The sequence below is a fragment of the Microtus pennsylvanicus genome, chromosome 13 (genome assembly GCF_037038515.1).
Source record: "Microtus pennsylvanicus isolate mMicPen1 chromosome 13, mMicPen1.hap1, whole genome shotgun sequence".
Taxonomy (NCBI): Eukaryota; Metazoa; Chordata; class Mammalia; order Rodentia; family Cricetidae; genus Microtus; species Microtus pennsylvanicus.
The window spans coordinates 66013368-66035830 of NC_134591.1; the positions used below are offsets into that span (position 1 = coordinate 66013368).

General features: G+C 53.5%; 1 protein-coding gene across 1 annotated transcript in view; it reads right to left on the bottom strand.

Moving 5' to 3' along the window:
* Man1c1 (mannosidase alpha class 1C member 1) overlaps window positions 1-22463 on the bottom strand; it is a 148052-nt gene that overhangs the window by 9442 nt on the left and 116147 nt on the right. Inside the window, exons 5-8 of the mRNA XM_075944707.1 lie at window positions 17045-17139; window positions 11488-11605; window positions 8855-8948; window positions 4300-4415 (exon numbers count right to left, since the gene is read on the bottom strand). Of these exons, the coding sequence (XP_075800822.1) occupies window positions 4300-4415; window positions 8855-8948; window positions 11488-11605; window positions 17045-17139 (423 nt within the window). The remainder of the gene's footprint in view (window positions 1-4299; window positions 4416-8854; window positions 8949-11487; window positions 11606-17044; window positions 17140-22463) is intronic.

Consider the following 22463-nt stretch of genomic DNA (forward strand, 5'->3'; position numbering starts at 1 on the left):
ATAAAGAAGATGTATTGGGATATCATGATGCCAGGATGCCATGCCACACGGCTGGGAAACAACACCTTCTAGGCCCCCTCCCACAGGCTGGGTGAATCCCAGGCTGCGTAACGGCCTCTCTGAGGAAACCACAGATCTGTGTCTCTGACTGAGACAGAGACAAGCAGAGGTGGAGATAGAAGCCAGGCCACATTCTGTTTGTGTTCATATGTGTGTGTTCATGTGTGCACTGTGCATGCGTGGTTATGTTTGTAATGTGTGCACATGTGTGGAGGCCAGAGGGCAGCCATAGGTGTTCCTCAAGCGCTGTCCAGCTTGGTTTTTTGGGGGGACAAGGTTTCTTACTGGGATCCTGGGCTTGTTGGTTAGACTAGCTGGCCAGTGAGACCCCTCGGGACCCTCATCTCTGCCTCCCCAGCTCTGAGATTATAAACGTAGGCCACCACGCTGGGCTCTGGGTAGGTTCTGGGGAGTAACTCTGGTCACTTTATAGAGTGAACCATCTCCTTAGCCCAAACTAAAGCCTAAAAAGCCACAAGACATGGCATGGGGGTGTGGCACGGAGGGGCTGAGTTTGGTCAGGGGATGGGGTCTGGACACCTCTGGGCCACTTCCCACTTTTCTGAAGGCTCACTTTGCTCTACTGTAGAATGGGGATGCAAGCTCACACGTAGGTCATGGTGAGGCCCGAAGGAAAGAGTATTGTGACCTGGCTCGGTGCCTAGCCCAGTTCCTTTCTATGCCTATTGGGAAGCTCACCTGAGTCTTCTTACAGGGACCCAAGTGACTTGCAGCCAGCCAGTGCAGGCACGGACAGTAGGGTTAGCATCAGGCAGGCCCCTGCTCCTGCCCTGGCTCTTGCTGTAGTGTGGCCAGACCTTCTGGTTTCTTTACCTTTAAGATGGCATGAATACAGGGACTCCCTGGGAGGCCACAGCGACAAGACCCTCCTTGGCTTCCTTAAGTGTCCTCCTCTTATGGGCCTCAAGGGTGTGTCTGTGGGGTGTCTTAGATCTTCCTAGCCACCCCAACTGGACCCAGGTTGAGCCTGCAGGTTCCCAGCCCTTGCTCACACAGGCATCCCTGGGAAGCTCCACAGAGGCATCCCTGAGCCAGTCCAGAGGGTCTGGCGCTATTGCTGAGGTCCAGCCTGAGAAGGGGTCTGAGTCTCCTAAGTGATTCCAACATGCCAGCAAGGCTGAGGAATCACTAGAATATTCTTCAAAGCCCCAGACCTGCCAGAGGCCTGCCCTTCACTCAGGGTCTGCGCCCCCAGGCTCCTAACAGAAGATCAAATGTGGGAGCCGAGTTTTCTCTGCTCAGCCATGCTTTCTGAGGCTTCCAGACTGCTTAATAATTCATAGCCATCTCTCCCCTTGAAGCTGCAGCCACAGTGTGCCCTAAGGGCCGCGAGGCAGTGTACTCGTTAAGTTAATGTCTACTCTGCAGAGAGTTGCAGGAAGAAAAGAAAGCAATCCTCCTGTAGGGGACGCTGGCCAAAGCCAAGGGCAGTCAGGGCTAAGATGGAATGAGCTGAGCTGTACTGCTTCATGCCAGGGCGTGGCACCAGGGGGCCAGGCAGGGACCTCTCACTCCTTAGTCCACAGTTTAAGAGGCCCACGGCTCGAGCAGTCTGCTTCAGTGTGCTCCTGTAAGCACTCCCATTACCAGGCCGACTTATGCCATCAAACAGCGCCTAGAGAGCACCTATCCACCCATCCGTGCATCCACCCAACTGTTCACATCAATCTCCCCCTCCCCCAATAGATCTATCTATCTGCTCACATTAGTTCACCCATCTCCCATGCATTTCTTCATCAACCCATCCACCCATTCATATCCAATCCACCCATCTACCCATCAACTAATCCATGCATTGATCCATCCATTCAAGTGGTCGCATCAATCTGCCGGCCGTCCACCCATCTACTCAGCTATCCATCCGTCTGTCTCTCTATCCACCATCCATCCACCAACCCATCCACCCATCTACTCCTCTGTTCACTGGTCCACCTATCTGTCCACCCATCCACCCACTAACACATTCATGCATCTGCCCAGCTGTCTGAAGTGTTCATATCAGTTCACTCATACATCCACCCACTCATAAATCTATCAGGCCAACCATCCATTTGTCCATCCTTTCATCTATCCATCTGGCTGCCCATACCAATCTACCCATCCACTCACATGTCCATCGTCTGTCCGTCCGTCCGTCCATCCATCCATCCACCCATCCATCCACCCACCCAACTGTTCACAACGGTCCACACATCCACATACCCACTTATCTATCCATCTGTCCATCCATCTAGCTATTGAACTGTTTATATCCATCCCTCAATCACTCGATCCACACCTATCCACTCATACACCCACCCACCCATCCATCCAAACACCATTCATTCTTCTTTTATTTATTTATTTATTATGTATACAATATTCTGTCTGTGTGTATGTCTGCAGGCCAGAAGAGGGCACCAGACCTCATTACAGATGGTTGTGAGCCACCATGTGGTTGCTGGGAATTGAACTCAGAACCTTTGGAAGAGCAGGCAATGCTCTTAACCACTGAGCCATCTCTCCAGCCCCCCATTCATTCTTCTTATCCACCACCCAGCACCTACTTTTTCATGTAACAGTTATTGTGTGCCGGCCATTGCCAGTCTATTTCAGGAGTGAGCCTTATGGGGTAAACAAGGAGACAGGACTGTCGGTTGGAGAACTCACAGCGTATTTGGGGAAGATCAGCAAGGATTAGGTGTTTGTAAGCAATCATTTTGGATTCTGTCACAAGTGAAGAAGAGAATAAGCCTGGACATGTGACGGACAGGCTGGGCAGGTCATTTTGGCAGCATATGTGCCAAGGGTTGGCCGCTCTAAAGGACCTGGCTTTTGAATGGCATTCTGGGTAGAGCGTTTGGCATGTACAAAGGTGCTGAGGTGGGAACAGCCTGGTGCACCTGAGGAAGCAGAGGGGCGAGGGGGGAGTGGTGCGGTCCTGGTGATTGACAGGTCCCAATCAGGTAGGACCCAGTGGGTGGAGGGGGTGGGTCACAATCAACTCCAGGAGTAAAGGGGAGATGGCGAGGAGACAAGCAAGCATCTCCAGCCCCACGACTGCTGTGTGCAGAACTGATTTAGAAGCAGGGCAGAGGGGAACAAGGAGCTCACACTAAAGGACATGAGGTGGTGTTCTAGAGCAAGGCAATGGGACAAGGAATCCAACTAACTTCATGGGAAATCGAAGCCCAAGTCTTCTCCATGCTTTTTCTTTAAAAAAAAATTCTCTTTAGATGGTGATGATAATTTTGTTTTTCAAAACAGGGTTTCTCTGTGCAACAGCTCTGACTATTCTGGAAATCACTTTGTAAACAAGACTGGCCTTGAACTCACAGAGATTCACCTGCCTCTACCTCCTGAGTGCTGGGATTAAAGGGGTGTCCCACCACCACACAGCTAGATTTATTATTTTTACTTTTTGCCTGCGTGTATGTCTGTGCACCATGTGTATGCCTGGTGCCCAGGGAGGTCAGGGGATGGCACTGGATCCCCAGACAGTTGTGAGTCACCAGGTGGGTGCTGCGACATGAACCCAGATCCTCTGTAAGAGCAGCCAGTGCTCTTAACGACTGAGCCATCTCTCCAGCCCTGCCCTGAGCTTTCCACCTGTTAGGTTCAAAGGCATCCACAGCTCCAGCCAGTCAACTCCTGGTCTGTTCTCAATGTTCCTCTTCAGAGGGCCTCACTCCAGCCTCCACCCCTCTTCCCTCCACAGCCCACGAAGAGACCAGCAGCGGCCCTAACTCTGCTAGCGCAGTGCTGTGTGGCCTTGGGCAAGTGTCCTCCTCTCTCTGGATCTCGGCTGGCATCCTCATGGGAAAATGAGCAGAAGCACACGCTCCACACATCCTGGATGCCCCTCTCTCTCTGCTGAAGTGTCACCTCTCCTTTACAGAATGACAGCTGAAGATCCCAAAGGCTCCTGGCTGCCATGTGGGCTTTGACACATGAGCTGAAGCCCAGAGACTGTTGGGGGAGGGCTTAACTAAGCTTCCTAAATCAGACTGTCACTTCCTATGAGACCTCGGACAAATGGGCTGACCTGCCTGAGCCCGGGGTTCTGAGCACGAGGGAGGAACACGCAGATGTCTCCTGAATCTGGGGAGGTGTCAGCGTGCAGTGTGGCTGGGGAGGCCTCGCCTGTCACCCCCTGCCCATTCTGTGGCCCCTCCCAGCACGCAGGGCCCTGAGGACTGGTGGCTGCCCACTGGGCAGGCAACGGGAAACTTCTCTTACCTCCAATGCTTCGTCGTACATATTTTTAGCCTCCATGTCTGTTTTGGCGGACATCAACCAGGACTTAATCAAATATTCATAAAAACTGTCCCCAAGTCCTCCAACCGAGACGTGGTCTGCAGGAAAAGATGACAGGAAGGATTAGCGCATTTATTATCGGTTGGGTTCAAATGGCAGCCTTCGTGGTCTGAGCTGGGCTTGGAGTGGAGCCAGCATCTGGTCAGCTGCCACCCAGCCCAACTTGGGTGGGCTGAAGGGACCCAGTGGGAACCAGGACATCTTGAGCCAGGTGTCCTGTATCCCCAAGGTCCTCGGGGCCATAGTCCATCTGGCCTTAGCAGGATGATGACAAGGACCCTGGTTACTGCAAAGGGCGGATTTTCTCTTTAAAATCCCTTGAGATTTAAAAATGGACACAGAGCAACTATTCTGCAGTAAAGTTATGGGAATGCAGACCAAAAGAGAGCAGCTGTGCGCAGGGCTGCTTCCCAGCGGCTTTGCAGGCCCATGCATGAAGTTTGGAGTTTCTCATAGTCTGTGTTTTTCTTTTTTATTACAAATTAATACTAGGAAATATATATGAATGAATATACATATATCTGTGTCTATGTGAATGCGCATGTGTGTGTGTGCATATGTGTATCTCTTCCCCGGCCGTTCGCAGTGAATGCTGACCCTTCAGAAAAGGCTAGGAAAGGGGAGTAAGAGTGAGTCCTGGGTCAGACCCCAGCTGCAGAGCACCCTGGGGAAACTGAGTTGGTCTGTGCAGATCAAGATGATGGGTGCTGGAAGGGAGGGAGGGTTGGGATCCCTCTCTGTCTGGGGACGGTGGGCCAGCGCTGTAGTGGTGTGCTGTGTTTGTATGGTACGTACATGGTTTGCATGTATGTGTATATATAGTGTATGTGTCGTCTTGTGCAGTGTTTGTGTGTATGCATGGATCTGGGTGGTCAATGTCTGTTGTGTGTATGTGTGTGGTGTGATGTTTGTGTAGGTCTGTGTGACATTTTTGTGTGTGGTGTGTGTTTTGGCTGGGTTTAAGTATGGGTCTATGTGGTGTATGTGTGTTTATGTAGATCTGTGTGGTGTATATGTGTGAGTCTGTGGTGTATATCTGTGTGTAGGGTGTATTTGTGTATGTCTGTGTGGTATATGTCTGTATATATGTGTATGTCATCTGGTGTGGGTATCTGCGTTTGGTGTATTTGTGTATAGAGTGTGACTAAGTGGTATGCGTGTGTGGTGTTTGTATATATGCGTGGATCTGTGTGGTATGTGTGGGTCTGTGTGGCATATGTCCATATTTATGTGTGTGCTATGTATGTTTATGCAGATCTGTGTTGTGTTATGTCTTTGTGTCTGATGTGCATTTGGTGTGTTTGTATATATTTGTGGGTCCATGTAGCATATGTCTGTGTGTCTATGTGTGTGATGTGTTTGTGCATATGCATGGGTCTCTATGGCATATGTCTGTGTGTGAGTGTCTGTGTGTGGCGTGTGTGTTTGGAGCCCAGTGGGTTATCCTGGGCATAGTTTACACTGCAGGTGGGGCTAAGCATCCTGAGAGGCTGAAGCCAGGTGTGAGGAGACTAGGAAAGAGACAGGAGCAGAGGCTGGGTGACTTAAGCTGTGGCCCTAACACTCCCCCCTTCCCCTGCCATTTCTGCGGTAGCAAATGATGCAAGCAGCCTCCTGAGTGCGCTGCCTGGGGGGGGGGGCGCTTGGAGAATCCAAGGGGAGGGAAGAGTGTGAAGGCACTCAGTTTATGCAAGGTGGAAGTGGCGTACTGCTGAAAAGATAGTCACACTGAAAGAACCCAACAAAGACCAGAGACCCTGAGATGACCTGGGGCAGAAGCCAGGAGGAGGCAGCCCTGACAGATCCAGCAGGCCCAGCCTTCCCTCTGCTCTCCAGCAGGCCAACGATTCATCTGCTATTAGCATGAAATAGTCTCATACACGTGACCCCAGGAGCAGCCTGGAAAGAAAACGATCCCCTGTGTAGCGGGAAGTCACTCCATGGCTCTCTTCTGCTTGCTGCGCCATCCTAGGCTGCCAGGGATGGAATAGTTCTGAAGCCCTTGCCTTCCATGCTCATAACCTGTATTGGAGCCTCAGTTTCCTCATTCTGACAAGTATTTTGGTTGAGAATTCCACGTTTCTGTGATTTTTAAGAAGAGGCTGTGTGTGGCAAGGGCATCATGGCAAACTTCTTGGGTGGAATTTCCTGGGCCTCTGGGTCTGCTGAGGTAGAGAGAGGTTCCTGGCAGAGGCTCTGCTGGGGAGGAAAGCCCTTGGCAGAAGCTGTGTGGAGTCTGTTGGCCAGTCAGGCCCTGCCTGGATCACTTTCGTTTGGGATGACCTAGGTCACCTTTGGAGGACACCTAGAGCCTTAACTGCTCTTCCTAAGCACCTTCCTGGTTGTAGATTATGAATTCAGTTCACTCTCTTCTTCTTTGGAAACCAAGACTCAGAGAGACTGAGAAGGATGACAATGTACTTCAACCGGAAGACAGACAGACAGATGGACACACAAGGATACAGCTCAACTGGAAGATAGATACAGACAGACACACATACACATGGATGAATGTAGTACAATTGAAAGATACACATATACATGTGCAAAGATGTTGCACAATTGCAAGAGAGAGACACAGGCAGACAGACAGACAGACACCACACACGTAAGAATGTAGTACAACTGGAAGACACAGACAGACCACACATACTCACATACACACACACACACACACACACATGAGAGGATATAGTACAAATGAAAGACACACACACACACATACACACACGAGGATGTAGCACAATTGGAAGACAGACAGACAGGCACACACACAGAGGCACGAGGATGTAGCACAACTGGAAGAAAGAGACACAGACAGATATATATGTATACAGAGAGAGAGAGAGAGAGAGAGAGAGACAGAGAGACAGAGAGAGAGAGAGAGAGAGAGAGAGAGAGAGAGAGCATTAGAAGACACACACACATAAGTACAGAGAGAGAGGGAGCACTGGAAGACAGACAGACAGACAGACAGACACACACACACACACACACACACACACACACACACACACACACCAGTTGACCATATGGCTGAGCCTTAGAGACAAGGCCAGAGAAAAGCTTGCCTCTCCCAGAGCCTGGCCCCTCCAGCCAGAGCACAGCAGGGAGACTGGTCAACTCTGCATCCCAGTCTGTGTCAGTGGGCGGGAATGATGCTCACAGGACTGACAGCTCTGTGGACGAAAAGTTGCTAGGTGTGGTGTTGCACTCTGTCATCTCAGCCCTTGGGATGTGGAGGCAGGAGGATCAAGAGTTCAAGGCCAGTCTTGGTTACCTAACAAGTTTGAGGCCAACCTGGGCTACATGAAGACCCTTTCTCAAATAAAAAGTCTTTAAACAGATGGGCATGGTGGGACATGCCTTTAATTCCAGCACTCTAGAGGCAGAGTTAGGCAGATCTCTGAGTTCGAGACCAGCCTGATTTACAAGCAAGTTCTGGGACACTCAGGGTTAATTCTTTAAACAAAACAAAACAAAAAAAGCTAAAAAAAACCCAGTACTGATTCGGGTAAGTTTAAGATACAGTGGTGAGTGAGACATTTTTACATCACCACCTAGTTTGGCCCTGCCTTAAATTTTGCCTAAATCAAAGCTGAAAGTGGAAAGCCAGATCAAAGGGGTTGGGGGATGTCACAGGGTCTATCCTGTAATCATTTCTGAGTGACAGCCCTAAGTGGGGCATTCCTGCGAGTCTGGGGATCACAGAGGAGGGTGCGGAGGTTCTGTGAGAGATGGACGCAGTGGCGGTTTGAATGGCTGGGTCTGGAGAAATAGCTCAGGGGCTGAAGAAATGGCTCAGCAGTGAAAAGCTTTGGGTGATCCTCTAGAGGGCCCCGAGTTCAATTCCCAGCAACCACATGGCAGCTTACAACTGTCTGTAACTCTAGTTCCAAGGAATCCATGGCCCCAGGCATGCACATGGTGCATAGATATATGTATGTAGGCAAAATATCCATACACACCAAATAAATAAAATTTTTTAAAAAAAGAATAGGAATGGCCCTATAGACTCGTGTGTTGAATGCTTGATCCATAAATAGTGGTTTATAGGAGGTGTCACTGTAGACACAGGCTTTAAAGTCCCATCCATGCTCAGGCTATGCCCAGTGTGGCACCCAGTCTCTTTCTGCTGCCTGCAGATCCAGAGGTAGAACTCTCATCTTCTCCAGCACCGTGTCTGTCTGCACGCTGCCATGTTTTCACTGTGATGATAATGAACTAAATCTCTGAAGCTGTAAGACAGCCCCAATTCAATGTTTTCCTTTGTAAGAGCTGCTGTAGTCATGGCGTCTCTTCACAGTGATAGAAACCCTGAGACAGATGCTAAGAAGGCTGGGAGGAATCGGATACGCAGATACTGGCTTGTCCAGACCGGTGAATTCAAGAGCCAGTGATCTCCGTCAGTGCCTGCTTGGGCTCAGGAAACCTGAATAGGAACCCGTGGGATGAGGGCAAGGATACCGGTACTCACGCTGCACCCAGTTCCCGCTCACTGGGCTGAGGAAGTTGGGGTAGAGGCCGAAGGGCTTGTCAATCTCCCTGAGGACCTTGCGGATTTTTCTGACCTGTGAGAAACACCAGGAGAAGTCACTTTCTGGAAGAAGCCACTCATTCCCCACTCTCAAGGAGGGAGCAAATGGTTCAGAGGTACACAGGTTGTGTGTGTGTTAAAGCTTTCCGGTGCCTGTGGGGAGGCCATGAAAGAACCACAGGTTCTGTGCCCATACTCAGAGCATGATGGGGTGTGGCCAAGTGGGGGGGGTGGGTCCACCACCCCTCCTGTTGACTGCTCTGCCCGGGACAGTCCTATCCTAGGCTGCCTGCCTAGGATACCTGGGATACCTAGGATACCACCCCGTGGACCACTCTGGGTGAGGAGTTAGATGAGTTGCAGTGGCTATCTAGTGGAAATCACTAAATTTCCCTCTTTAAGAAAAACGCGTCGCTCAGGCTGCCCTTGAACTCTTAATCTTCCTGCTTCCACTCTGAGTGCTAGGGTTACAGGCATGCCAACCGCACCCTATTTTTGAGTGCTTCGGAGCAAACCCGAGCCTCGTGCGTCTTTGGCAAACACCGCTGTTGGAGCTCTATCCCCAGACCCAGTGGTGTGGCTGTGGGGAGCTAGGGCATAATACTCAGGTTTCTCTGATCCCTTGGAGCTGTTTTCCTTACCCTGCATGGAACAGCCATTGAGGATGACCCAGAAGATGAGCACATAGCGACATAGACCTGCGGCTGGGCTTGCAGCCTTGGAGACTGCACACGGTGAGAGATGCAATTGAGAACTTTGTCTAGCCATCTACTAGAACTGAACCCTCAGGGAGAGCAAGCCTCCAGGACCATACTGCTGCCTGCTCATGGATGAACTGGCATGGCAGGGCCGCTGGGAGGTGGAGCTGTCAGCCTTCCTATTCCTCAGAGGTACTTGGTTTCGCCTCACTGGCCCTCATGTCCCTTTAAGGTGAGAGAGACCATGAGAGGGCCAGGAAGATTCTGGGGCCTGACTTAGGCTTCCCTGTCCTGGTGGGGCCCAGAGAAGCGGCTGTATTAGCGACCCTGAGAGGATGCAGGGCGCTGTAAGAATTTGGGCCAATTTGTTGACTGCTAATAATCTCCTCAGTGGGAAGCATGAGGAGGGGCTGAAAATAGCTCAAGTATGCAAATGGAGTGTGCAGAGGGACGGGGGAGACTGGAGGTGCACCCTGCAGCTAGCTATGCTGATCTGCCCAGGGAAGAATAGGCTGGAAAGTTCCTGGCCCAGTTCTTGGCTGTATCATGGCTGGCTGTCCTTAGCAGGTCACTCAGCCTCTCTGGATTATTCCACCTTCTACCTCTCCGTTAGACAGGCCTGGCAGAACTCGCCACCCGCACCCCAGGCCTGCTGAAGCTTAAATAAAATATGCCCAGGACATGGCAAGGGTCAGTGTGCACTCATGGGACCCTTTCCTGAGCTGACCAGAGCTTCCCAGGGGAGCCCAGCTGGAAGGTCAAGAGAACAGAAAGCCTGGGCTGGGTAAAGGGTCAGAGCGCATGCATGGCATTGGGTGGTGGGAACCACAGCCCTGGACAGGTAAGGGTGGGAGGGAGAGGAGGTCAGAGGCACCAGCTGAGAAGGTGGGAAGCTTGTCCTGGTGGCGGCCCACGCGAGGACAGTGATGCTGAACCTGATGTTAAGGAGCACGGGGCTTCCTGTGAACGTGCTAACTCCAGGGCCGGGGCAGGTAAAGGCCAGGAACCCATTTCCTTCCAGCTGTGTGGGTGGTGGTAGGGAATATGGTCTGAGGACAGTTGGTGACAAGGCACAGAGCCACCAGGTAGAGGTGTGAAGTCATCTCAGAGACAGCAGGACCCCAAATGCTGTTCTCAGGGGGCTACACTGCCTTCTTTGGATCCAGGATTAGATCTGAACCCAGACATTTCCTTGGCCATAGCCCTTTCAGAGAGCTTCCCAGGGCCCAGGATGGACAGTTGTCAGAACTGGGCAGTGATCTGGATGTTACTTCTCAGCACCCATGTAGCCTTGGGCAGCCGAGAAGAGAGATAAGGAACCATTCTGCCAGCCTGCTGCCAGCCTGAGCCAGACAGGCACCTGGGAGGGAAAGGGAGGCAGATCTCACACACACAGAAAAGCAAAATGTCCCTGGAAAGGGTACGTGTACACAACACCGCCTGTTCCTGCCAGTACGAGGAGCCTGGCTCAGTGGCAGTCTCCAGATTTCACAGTTCACAGCTCTGCACCAGTCAATGAGCCAGCACACACCTCCCTGGCAGACCTGGGGGCTTCTGTCCCTCCCCCCTGCCACCTGCCTTGAGCACAGTTGGTTCCTCTACCAGCAACCACTATGAGAGTGGTGACTGGGGGTCCTGCACACCCTGACTGCAGACACTCACCCTCCGCCCCTCTGCCCCCCTGCTGGGGTGCGGGATGCTCGCCCTCTGGCCCCCTGCTGGAGTGTGGGATGCTCGCCCTCTGCTCCCCTGCTGGGGTGCAGGATGCTCGCCCTCTGCCCCTCTGCCCCTCTGCTGAGGTGTGGGATACTTGCCCTCTGCCTCCCTGCTGGGGTATGGGATGCCTGTCTGGGGAGAGAACAGGGGAGAGCTTACCTTTTCTGCAAAGACCCGGTTGCCAGAGAGTTCAGTGAGGTGCAAAAATTCCAAGTGCAGGGATCCGAACTCAGCCAGGATGCTGCTGCTGCCCGCGGTGGCCCAGCCCCAGTTACCACTGAAAAGACATCAGCTGCGTCACCCTGCTGGCTTCTTGGCTGAGAGGAGCAGTGGCTATGGTAGGGGGTGATGCCTGCTGGGTGCCAGACACCTCAGTTTATCCTCCTGGGCCCCACTATGTGGATGGCACTGGGGCAGGTGAGGGGACAGAACTTACTGAAGGGGGTCTGAGGCTGTGCCAGTCTTCGTCCCTACTAAGCGGCCTCTATAACGTTTGGGACTCAAGGCATGACACAGTGAAATCTGCAGGTGATGCTGACAGTGTGGTCAGGAGCCACAAAGGCCCCACAGGACACACAGTGGTCATCTGTAGGCTTGCAGAGGGCAGTTCCAAGCAGGGATCCCCCTCCCCAAGGCACACACATACACTTTTGCCTTTCTCCCTATCTAAGGTCATAGAATTGCCCCAGACTGGAGTTTCCTGGGACCTACAAGGTGTGACCACGGCCCTACAACTGCTGGACCCAAGGAAGCTGGGGCTTAGAAGTAGAAGAAGTGGGGCCCCCAGAGCTTGGGCTAGTGCCTCACGAGACTGTGCCTCTCATGGGTGCATCAGTTACATTTTCTTCTCTGTGCTTGCACAGGTAGCCACTTCGGGGAGCAGTGCTCTAAGATTAAAGCTCAGAGCCAGCACACATGTTAGCCCCCCACTTTCCCATCTAGAGACAAAGACTCTGGCCCACAGTCAGGTACCTCCTGCCGGGAGTCACCAGTCTGGGCAGCAGTTGGGCCCAAAGGAAGCTGAACTGAGCCAGCCCTGGGGGAAGCCACCACCTGCATCACTCTGGCCCGAGAGGGGGCGCTTTCCAGACCTCCCACCTGCTGCGCCCTGGAACTAGAAGATGTAGGGCCCAGCACCGCTCGGCTGGCACCCTCAGGCAGGTCCCTGTATGCTGCAGTTCACATCTCTGCATAAGGGAATGAGGACAACTGCCCTTGCCTCCCCGCCTGGCGCTTCTGCGGGGACTCGGGACTGAATAAGGAGGGCGGTAGGCAAGAGGCTCCCTCTCCATGTGTCTCAGATTCCATACACATATCCCAGTTACTTTCCCAGGGGCCACTTAGGACTCCAGGGGGACAGACATTCTGTAGAGAGTTAGAGTAAGACGGGGTGAGGATGGGCCAGGTGCAGGTTGTGGGGTGGCTGTGTTGCCTTTTGGAGCCCCCCCCCCGCCCTCCTACTGCCTAGGAAGCGGCTGCTGTTCCTCCGTCTCCAGCAGTTGGGAAGGCAGTGGGGGGCGGGGAGGTGCCTGGGGACCACACTTCCGCTGGTGCAGGCCGGAGGCCTCACTGTCTACTCTGAGCTCTGCTCTTGCTCAGCATGGGTCTCCCTGAAAAGCCGGGGAACTGAGGGAAGAGCCAGCTCCCGGAAGGCGATAGGGGCGATAGGGCGGTGACTTCCATCCCTGCAGAGACTGCCACACCCCTCGTCCTGTCCAGGGAGTGGTTTCATCTTCTACCTGGAGCTCACAGGCGTGGTTAACCCCAGCACCCAAAGGAGGAAACCGAGCTTGTCAAGGGAATGATGTGTGTGCTTATAACCAGAGCCCGCAGGAGGTGGAACTCCAGCCTGGGCTTTCTTCCTCCAGCTGGGGAGCTCAGAGGTCTTCCTGGGTGATACCGACTGATGTTTCATAAGTTAAAAATAAAAAAGCCCCAGCCCCCCCAGTTTGCTTTTTTTCTTCTTTCTAGACAACATCTCACTATGCAACCCTGGATGTTCTGGGACTCACTGTGTAGACTAGACTGGCCTTGAACTCACAGAGTTCCTCCTGCCTCTGCCTCCCCTGGGATGAAAGGCGTGCACCACCACTCCCCCATCTTCCCGATAGGTTTTGTCCTCATTGTCCACCATGTGGGCCTCTCTGTCCCCTCTCCTGCCCCTCACAGTCACTTCAGATAGTAGGGAAGCGTGGGGTGTTCTGGCGGTCTCCGCCTGGCTTCCTCTGTGTCCCTCTGACCATGCGTCCTCAGGAGAGCCCCACCTCCCCCTTTGATCAGCTTCCTCCTTCACTTAAACCCAGACACTCAGCTTCACAGAGCTATTGTGAGGCATTCATCACGCACGTGACTGTCATTTTTATCAGCATGTAATTATGCATATGTAAAGTGACAATAAACTTCTAACAGGAGCCAGGTGGCTTTGGTGGCTTCCTTCACCGCCACCTCCAGCTCTATAGCAGATACTGTGATCTTCCTTTCATAGGTGGGAATACTTGGGCTCAGAGAGGGGTAGACACTTTCTCAAGGTCACACAGCCAGTGGTAGAACTGAATCCAAATCCTAGGTACTAGATGCACCCACAGCATGCGTGCTGAGCGGCATCCTGGAAGGAGGGGGTCCTTCCACCAGCTCTGTGAGCCAATGGACAGCAGTAAGAGCTGCCCTGCTCTCCTCTCCCCTACCTAGGGGTGCTGCTCCACAGCACCCCTTGCTACCTGGCTAAACCTCCTGTGTACGGGGCCATTGTTACAGCAGAGCTCAAAGCCTACCTTTATTTGGTTGCTGTGTGACCTCGGGGATGTTATTGCACTTCTCTGAGCCTCATTTTCTTCCTTGGCGAAATGGTGCCTGGCCCACTGTGTGCTCCAAAGCTGTAGGTGTGTATAGGCATTGTGTAGGTGTGTATAGGCATTGCGTAGGTGTGTATAGGCATTGTGTAGGTGTGTATAGGCATTGTGTAGGTGTGTATAGGCATTGTGTAGGTGTGTATAGGCATTGTGTAGGTGTGTATAGGCATTGTGTAGGTGTGTATAGGCATGTTCAGAGGGAGCACATCCGCACCAACATACATTTGCACGAGTCCATGCGTGGATTTGAGAATAGCCTGTCAGTGGCCAACTTGAGTGTCTGAGACCTTACTAGTGGCATGGGCAGAAGAAGGAGTGTTTTGGTCAGGTGTGTACGTGTATGCGCACACTTAATGCACGTGTGCACACCAGTGACAGACTGATTCAGTCTGAGGTCCCTGGATTGGCCACAATCACTGCCTCAGATAGCCCAGTGGTCACTGCAGGCCCCAGTTGGCCCTGCCCCTTCTATGATGCTCTCTGTACAGAGTTGAGCGCCCACCTCCACACTGGGCAGTGTCGCTCACCCCCACACTGGGCAGTGTCGCTCACCTCCACACTGGGCAGTGTCGCGCACCCCCACACTGGGCAGTGTCGCGCACCTCCACACTGGGCAGTGTCGCGCACCCCCACACTGGGCAGTGTCGCGCACCTCCACACTGGGCAATGTCGCCCACCCCCACACTGGGCAGTGTCGCTCACCTCCACACTGGGCAGTGTCGCGCACCCCCACACTGGGCAGTGTCGCGCACCTCCACACTGGGCAGTGTCGCGCACCCCCACACTGGGCAGTGTGGCGCACCGCGTGTGTCGCACACCCCCACACTGGGCAGTGTCGCGCACCCCCACACTGGGCAGTGTCGCACACCCCCACACTGGGCAGTGTCGCGCACCCCCACACTGGGCAGTGTCGCGCACCTCCACACTGGGCAGTGTCGCGCACCCCCACACTGGGCAGTGTGGCGCACCGCGTGTGTCGCACACCCCCACACTGGGCAGTGCCGCGCACCCCCACACTGGGCAGTATGGCGCACCCCCACACTGGACAGTGTCGCGCACTGCGTGTGTCGCACACCCCCACACTGGGCAGTGCCGCGCACCTCCACACTGGGCAGTGTGGCGCACCCCCACACTGGGCAGTGTCGCGCACCCCCACACTGGGCAGTGTCGCGCACCCCCACACTGGGCAGTGTCGCGCACCCCCACACTGGGCAGTGTCGCACACCCCCACACTGGGCAGTGTCGCGCACCCCCACACTGGGCAGTGTCGCGCACCCCCACACTGGGCAGTGTCGCGCACATCCACACTGGGCAGTGTCGCGCACCGCGTGTGTCGCACACCTCCACACTGGGCAGTGTCGCGCACCTCCACACTGGGCAGTGTCGCGCACCCCCACACTGGGCATTGTCGCGCACCCCCACACTGGACAGTGTCGCGCACCCCCACACTGGGCAGTGTCGTGCACCTCCACACTGGGCAGTGTAGCGCACCGCGTGTGTCGCACACCCCCACACTGGGCAGTGTGGCGCACCCCCACACTGGGCAGTGTCGCGCACCGCGTGTGTCGCACACCCCCACACTGGGCAGTGTCGCGCACCGCGTGTGTCGCGCACCCCCACACTGGGCAGTGTCGCGCACCTCCACACTGGGCAGTGTCGCGCACCCCCACACTGGGCAGTGTGGCGCACCTCGCCCCCTAGCTGCCCAGAACCAGGCCTGCTGAACACTAGAGCAGCAGCAGATATCTCCCGCTCTCTACCAGGTCATCTCTGCGGCGCGTTCGCAGTAGCACGTGGCCACCCGTGTCCTCTCTACCCTCCCGCTTTTAGCAGTCACTTCTTTCCCAGAATATGAAAGCAAGCGATGCCAGGAAAAATATGCGCGTGCTGTGTATCTCGATGGCGAGCACGCAGCCTAAAAATATCCATGCCTGAGCCAGGATCCTAGAGTCTGTGGCACCAGCTCCATGGGGCCACAGGTGAGACAGCAGGCTAGGGCTGCAGCAGAGGAATGGACCCTGAGGGGTGCGCCCAGACCCGGCGTGAGGGTGTAGGTCACTTCTGTATTGGTTCTCAGGATCGGTGTTTGTGGAGGGTACAGGTCTATGTGCAGACCTCTGAGGCATTGAATCTGGGGTGGAGGAGGACTTCCGTCAGCCCTCATGGCTGCCCTGGCTTCTGTGGAGCTTCAGTGAGGACACTGGGACAGTTTCCCACCAGGAGGCAGGTGAAAGGAGCACTGGCTTGGGGGACGTGGAGGGCAAAGCTACCAAGGCCACAAGACAAGAGGGAGGGTGGAGACGAGCAGAAGCTGGGTTGGCTCCCCTCCCAGGGGTCTGGCCAGCACTCTGAGTGAGATACCCCACGTGGTCAGGGAGCATGAATTTCCCCCGCCTTTCTCCCAGCTCAGGTATGCCACACATGGCCCACGGAGCTGCAGGTGTCTGGGGACATGGCCCTATACCTCTGTGTCTGCTTCACCTAGCTCAGAGTCAGGGCTCTGATCTCACAAGGAGAATGATCTACCTGGAGGCGCTGAGCCCTGCCTCTGAGGGGGGGGAGCTGGGCTAACTCTGGAGACTCTGAGTCAACAGTGAGGGGGGCTATATGCAGAGGAATAAATGTCCCCTCCCCCAGGAAGGTCAGGCCTGGGTGGCCCAAACCCTAGACTTGGTAACCAATAACCGTCCAGAACAGTACTTAGCAAAGACCAGTTCTCACTATGCACAAAATAGGAACTGTGCTTTTCTCATACCTCAGCCCCAACGTCTGTAAAAATGTAAGTCAGACAAAAGTGACTCCCGAGGACTCCATTCTGTTCACCCTCGGGACCCACAGATGCCACCGGTTTACAAGGAGCACCTCACCTTTTGAAGTTCACGACGCCCTTGGGGATGCCTGTGGGTGTATTGAAGGCAGGCAGCAGTTTCTCACCCAACTTGATGGCCTTTACTCGGAACACCTGCCGAGAAAGGTCAAAGGGCACTGAGTTTGTTTTGGGGGGAGTCAACACTAGAGTACAGGATTGGGAAGAGGCCCGGTGTCAGGTTCTACAGCCAGACAGCCTGGATGGAAGGTCAGGCTCCCAGATTGCTGGCTTTATAGCCACAGACCAGGCATTTCTCTCTGTCAATGTCTATGTTATTAACATGCCAGTGTCGCCCCTCAGATGGTAGGGGGACCCTGGGAAGAGGAGGAGAAAGCAGTCAGCATCACCTTCAGGTCCAGAGTCAGACCCCACTGAGGAGGACGCTATCAGCATCAGCACCACCCTTCAAGGAGCTGTGGGATGATGCATGCTGAATGGTGCGGCCTGGACCTGGAGCGACCCTAGAGGTCTGTGTGTTGAAGGCTTGATCACCAGGCTTGTTACTACTGGAAGATGGTAGAACCTTTAAAAGCTAGAACCTAGGGAGAGGAGGTAAGTCACTGGTGGGGGGAGGTGGGGACATTGGGCTCCCCCTTCGCTCTCTGTTGCTTCCTGGTCTTGCTTCCATCTCATGATCCTGCCATGATGTTCTGGACCACTACGGAACCAAAGAAGTATGGTCTGAGACCACTGTAAATGTGAGGCCAGTAGAGACCACTGAACTGTGAACTTTCTTTTTGTAAGTTGACTATCTCAGGCATTTTATTCCATGAGGAGAGCTAATTAATACAACAAGAGGGAAACAGTCTATTTGGACAGGGCAAATACAGCACTGGACTAGGAGCCCAGACCAAACTATTCTCCAGATTCCAGAAGCTTCTACCTTCTGGATGACAGCTTCCCCATGAGATGGCAGGGCAAGGGCCTTTCTTTGGTACTCTGAGGCCACTCAGTTGTTTCCATTTTACAGACAGGGAATGGAGGGCGAGGGTGAATGGGTTGTTCTAAACCCTCCACGTGATGGCTAAGGAGCCATAATGAGATCCCAGCTCAGGGTCCCCAAGCAAGGTTCCAAGTTCCACAAACTGTTCCTTTGAAATGCCAGACTGACGCAGAAGGATGTGTGACGGTATGACTAGCAGCGTTGCTAGTAACCATTGCCTCCTAAAGGACCAGCATGCTGACTCAGTGTGTAAAGGCACTTGCTGCTTGAGGACCTGAGTTCGATCCCTAAGACCTCCACATGTGCACAGTGACACACGTGTGTGCGCACATCCACAAAACAAAAGAAAAAATGTAATAAATCCCATTTATTCTTAGGAGATAAATAATTGAGAGTGTTTTGAAGGATTTTATATTACGGTTGCTTATACCAGCATTGCCTAAAATAGACTGCGGTGCACCGAGTGACTGAGAAGAGGTTCAGCTCTGGCTTCCACGCAGTGTAATGTCACCTATGACATAGAAAAACACGCCAAAACAGTATAACTCAGTTTAAAATGTGTTTACATGTGGACGCGTGGAAAAAGGAAACACACCAAAATGTTAGCAGTGTCCTCTCAGAAGGGTTAACCCATGTATTTCCTTCTTTTGATTTATCGGTGCTTTTTATGTAATCATTTTTATTTTGAAAGGAAGGTTTTGCTGTGTTGCCCAGGCTGGTTTTGAATGTCTATGCTCTAGTAATCCTCCTGTCTCAGCCTCCTGAGCAGTTTGGATTACAGGTATTCATGACCATGCTCAGCCTATGTAATTTTACGATAGGACTGGGGAGATAGCTTGGTGGGTAAGGGCACTCATCCTGCAAGCATGAGGACCTGAGTTCGGATCCCCTGCACCCACAAAAAAAAGTTGGCTGTGGTTGTGGCTCCTGGAACCTCAGCACCGGGCATGGCAGAGGGAGGTGGTGCTCCCTGGCCAGGCAGCCTAGTCTAAACGGCAAACTTAAGGTTCAGTAAGAGACATCTGGCTCTGGTCTCCCAGTTTGTGTGTGCGGGCACCCACCCACATGCATGACAAACATCACACACACACACACACACACACACGCACATGCACACAACAGACCTAGAACACAGTTGGACTCCATAGTCAACAAACTGCAGAACTGCAGACCGGAAAAAAGAAAACAAAACTGGCCGTGATGGGGAACACCTGTAATCCTGGCACCAAGGCAAGAGAAACATTTGAAGCCGGGGATTTGAGGCCAGTGTGGGCTACTCCTTGGAGGGAGGGGTAGAAGGCATATCTGTGTCACAGGATTCTTATTCCTAGAGGAGGGAGGGAGCAGAACACAGCCTCTGCTGCTGGGCATCCTAAGGACTTGGAGAGGATGAACGGAGGCTCTCTGCAAATAGCATGCTATTTCAGGGAAGGGCTGGAGCATTCCTGGAATTCGAGATCCATAAGGGGTCATGGGCCTAGTCACCATGGATACCTAGAGAGGATCATAAATGCCATTTAAGAGATGGGATGCAAGTCCCCAGTCTGCAGCTCTGCTGACTCAGTTTCCTGACCTTCCTAACAACGCGCCAGCAACACAAGTCTACTGAATGAGGGGCTGGGAGAAGGAGTTTGTGGAGTTAGGACTCGAGGCCATGGGTCTCCCATTCCACAGAATAGAACGCAAACAACAAAAGTTCCAGGAGGCTGCTGCTAGAGGCTTCCCAACTCTGAGCGGTAAATGGGTTTGAGGCCTCTGAGGGTACACAGCCTTGCCAAGGAAGAGGAGAGGGAGTGGCTGAGCTAAGGACACTGTCCAGGGCCTGTCGGTGAGTCCTGGAAGTATAGACGTTGGGAGCTGGTCTAGAAACCAAGGGCACCTGTCACCTGGAGCTGCAGGCTCTGCCTTGTGTGTCTGCTGCAGTGCTCCAGGTTGGAAGCCACCGGCTTAGTGACAGAAAGGACTTGATCTCATGCAGGCTTTGGATCTCTTTACCCATCCAGAAGATTGCTGGTGGTGAACGGAACCCACCCAGAGGTGCGGCCCAGGCAGCTGCATGGCTTCCTGAGACCCTAAGGAGGCTGAGCTAGGATCTTCGTGTCTCTCCTGTGCACGGCCCTTAGGAGGCCTTGCTGTGGCTGTCACAGACGGTCCCAGTGGTGCTGGGGAGGGACTGGGCAAGCATGTATGTTCTCGAGTGAAACATGGGTCCACTCTGCCGTCTTGAGAGGGAGTGGGGGAGGGGCTGTGGCTGCAGCCCTCTAACATCTGTAACAGCTTCCAGGGAAGGGCCCTACTAAGGCGGAGATAGCTGAGCTTCAGAGCGGCTGCTGGGGACTTTCTCTAGGACACCCGGTGTCTGTCCACATAGGGATGTGGGTTCAGTGGTCACAGTTCTGATCGGAGAGGAACAGGAGTTTGATTCTGTAGGGCAGAAAACACAGGGAGCCAAGGGCCCAGCACACAGCCTCCCATGTCACTGTGTGACCTTCATTGAGCCCCGCACTGTCTGAGCTTCAATTTACCCCCTCTTCACAGTAGAATGATGGGGTGTGTCCATTGCAGAGTTTTCAGGAAAGAAGAAGCTTATATGTGACATGCTTCTAAACTGTGAGATGCTGTCCCAACACCCCCAGGACCAGCTCTGTCACCTTTTTAAAAAATATTTTATTATTTTATGTGTGCAGGTAGTTTGGTCATGCGCATGTATGTCTGTGCACCATATGTGTACGGTGCACATGTATGTCTGTGCACCATTTGTGTGCAGTGCACATGTATGTCTGTGCACCATTTGTGCGCAGTGCACATGTATGTCTGTGCACCATATGTGTGTAGTGATCAAGAGAGCCAGAAGAGGGCATCAAATCCCCTGGGACTGGAGTTACAGAGGTTTGTGAGCTTGTGGGTGCTGGGAATTGAACCTGGGTCCTCTGCTAGAGTATCCAGTGCTCTTAGCCACTAAGTTACCTCTCTAGTGGGAAGTGAAGAAATGGAAAGCCCCCATCAGGCACCCACTGGGTGTCTGTGAGCTTCGTGTGACTGAGCCGTGGTAGCAAGCAGTGACAATGGAGACAGAGGCAAGAAGGCCAAAGGGCTGGAGTAGGGCCTAGTACAGCCCTCAGTGTCTCATGGATTCGTAAGTCTGTTTCGTCACCTGCTAGTGGGTGATGCCCTCCCCGCACTGATGGGGCATCTGTGGTTCCTACAGAGCTGTTCACAGAACTCACAACCTGGTATTTAGAAAAGTAACCTGCCTGGGGGTAGCAGGGACCGTGGAGGTGTGCTGCACCTCTGGGCAGGGGGTACAGACAGACTCAGGGAGGCCTACTTGGGCTTCCCTTTGAGCCTCTCATACCCTGGTCCACAACCCCTGGCCAGATGCTGAGAAGACAAAACAAACAAGGCAGGGGGCTGAGGGCTCAGAACTATGGACTCTTCAGAGAAGGGTCAAAGAGGACTGGGTGGCTGTCACCGAGGAGCCACTAGCTCCTTCCTGAGTGGCTAGTCCTCAGACACCTCCCCTCCTCCTTCTCTGCATCCATCCCTCCAACCGCACCAGCAGGGGAGCTTGGGCAGGTGCCCGCAAGCACATGATTGACTTTGCCTTTGGTTTTTCCTCTCCCTCCGTCATTTTCCTGTCCTGAGGTTTTCGAATGAAATCTAAGCGTGGGTCGCTGGACGCCGATGGCTCCCATGGACAATTTTTTTTTGGGCGGGGCGGGGACAACAAATTGGTACAAGCAGTAATCTCTACTGAGGAGATTATGTTGGTGGAGAGCGGCCTGCAGCGACTCAGGAGGCAGAGACTTCAGCCATGACAGCTAAGGGAGGAAGATGTTCTTGGACCACAGTGATGGAGGGAGGCAGGATTTCTCTGGCGCTTGCCTGCTTTACCTGCCCGGCTCCTAGTTCCAAGTGGCAGCCGAGCTGGGCAGAGTGGTCTCTGGATCCTGGGAAGCAGCCTGACTGATGACCTGTATTCTGGGGACACTGCCAACCTGGCCACCTGATACTGAGACTGTGCAGTGATGAATGCTCACGAGGGGAGATAGAAGGTTCCAGTTTCTCCCAATCTCAGTACAACTCAGAATTCCCTGGCAGAGAGAATGCATCCTTTGGAGGTGACAGCCCTGGGCCAAACTCCTCCCTCCTGTCCCCTGTCACAAGGGCTCTTTGATCTAAAGAGGTGTCATGACCATCAAGTGACTGGGGAGAAAGTGATAAGAAGGGTGTTTAAGGCCACCACCAGGTGACCCCGGGCACTTCCTGCCCCACACAGCCTTGCAATTACAGGCTACGGCCAGCAGGGCGGCCCCATTGCCACACTGCTCCCTTGATAATGGGCGCAGGTCAGTGTCTGGCTACAGTCTGCCAGGACTGGAGGGAAGGAAAGTGCTGGCAGTGAGGGACATTGAAATCAATAATTCTGCAGCTCGGCATTTAAGACTACCGGTTGCTCTTCCAGAGGACCCAG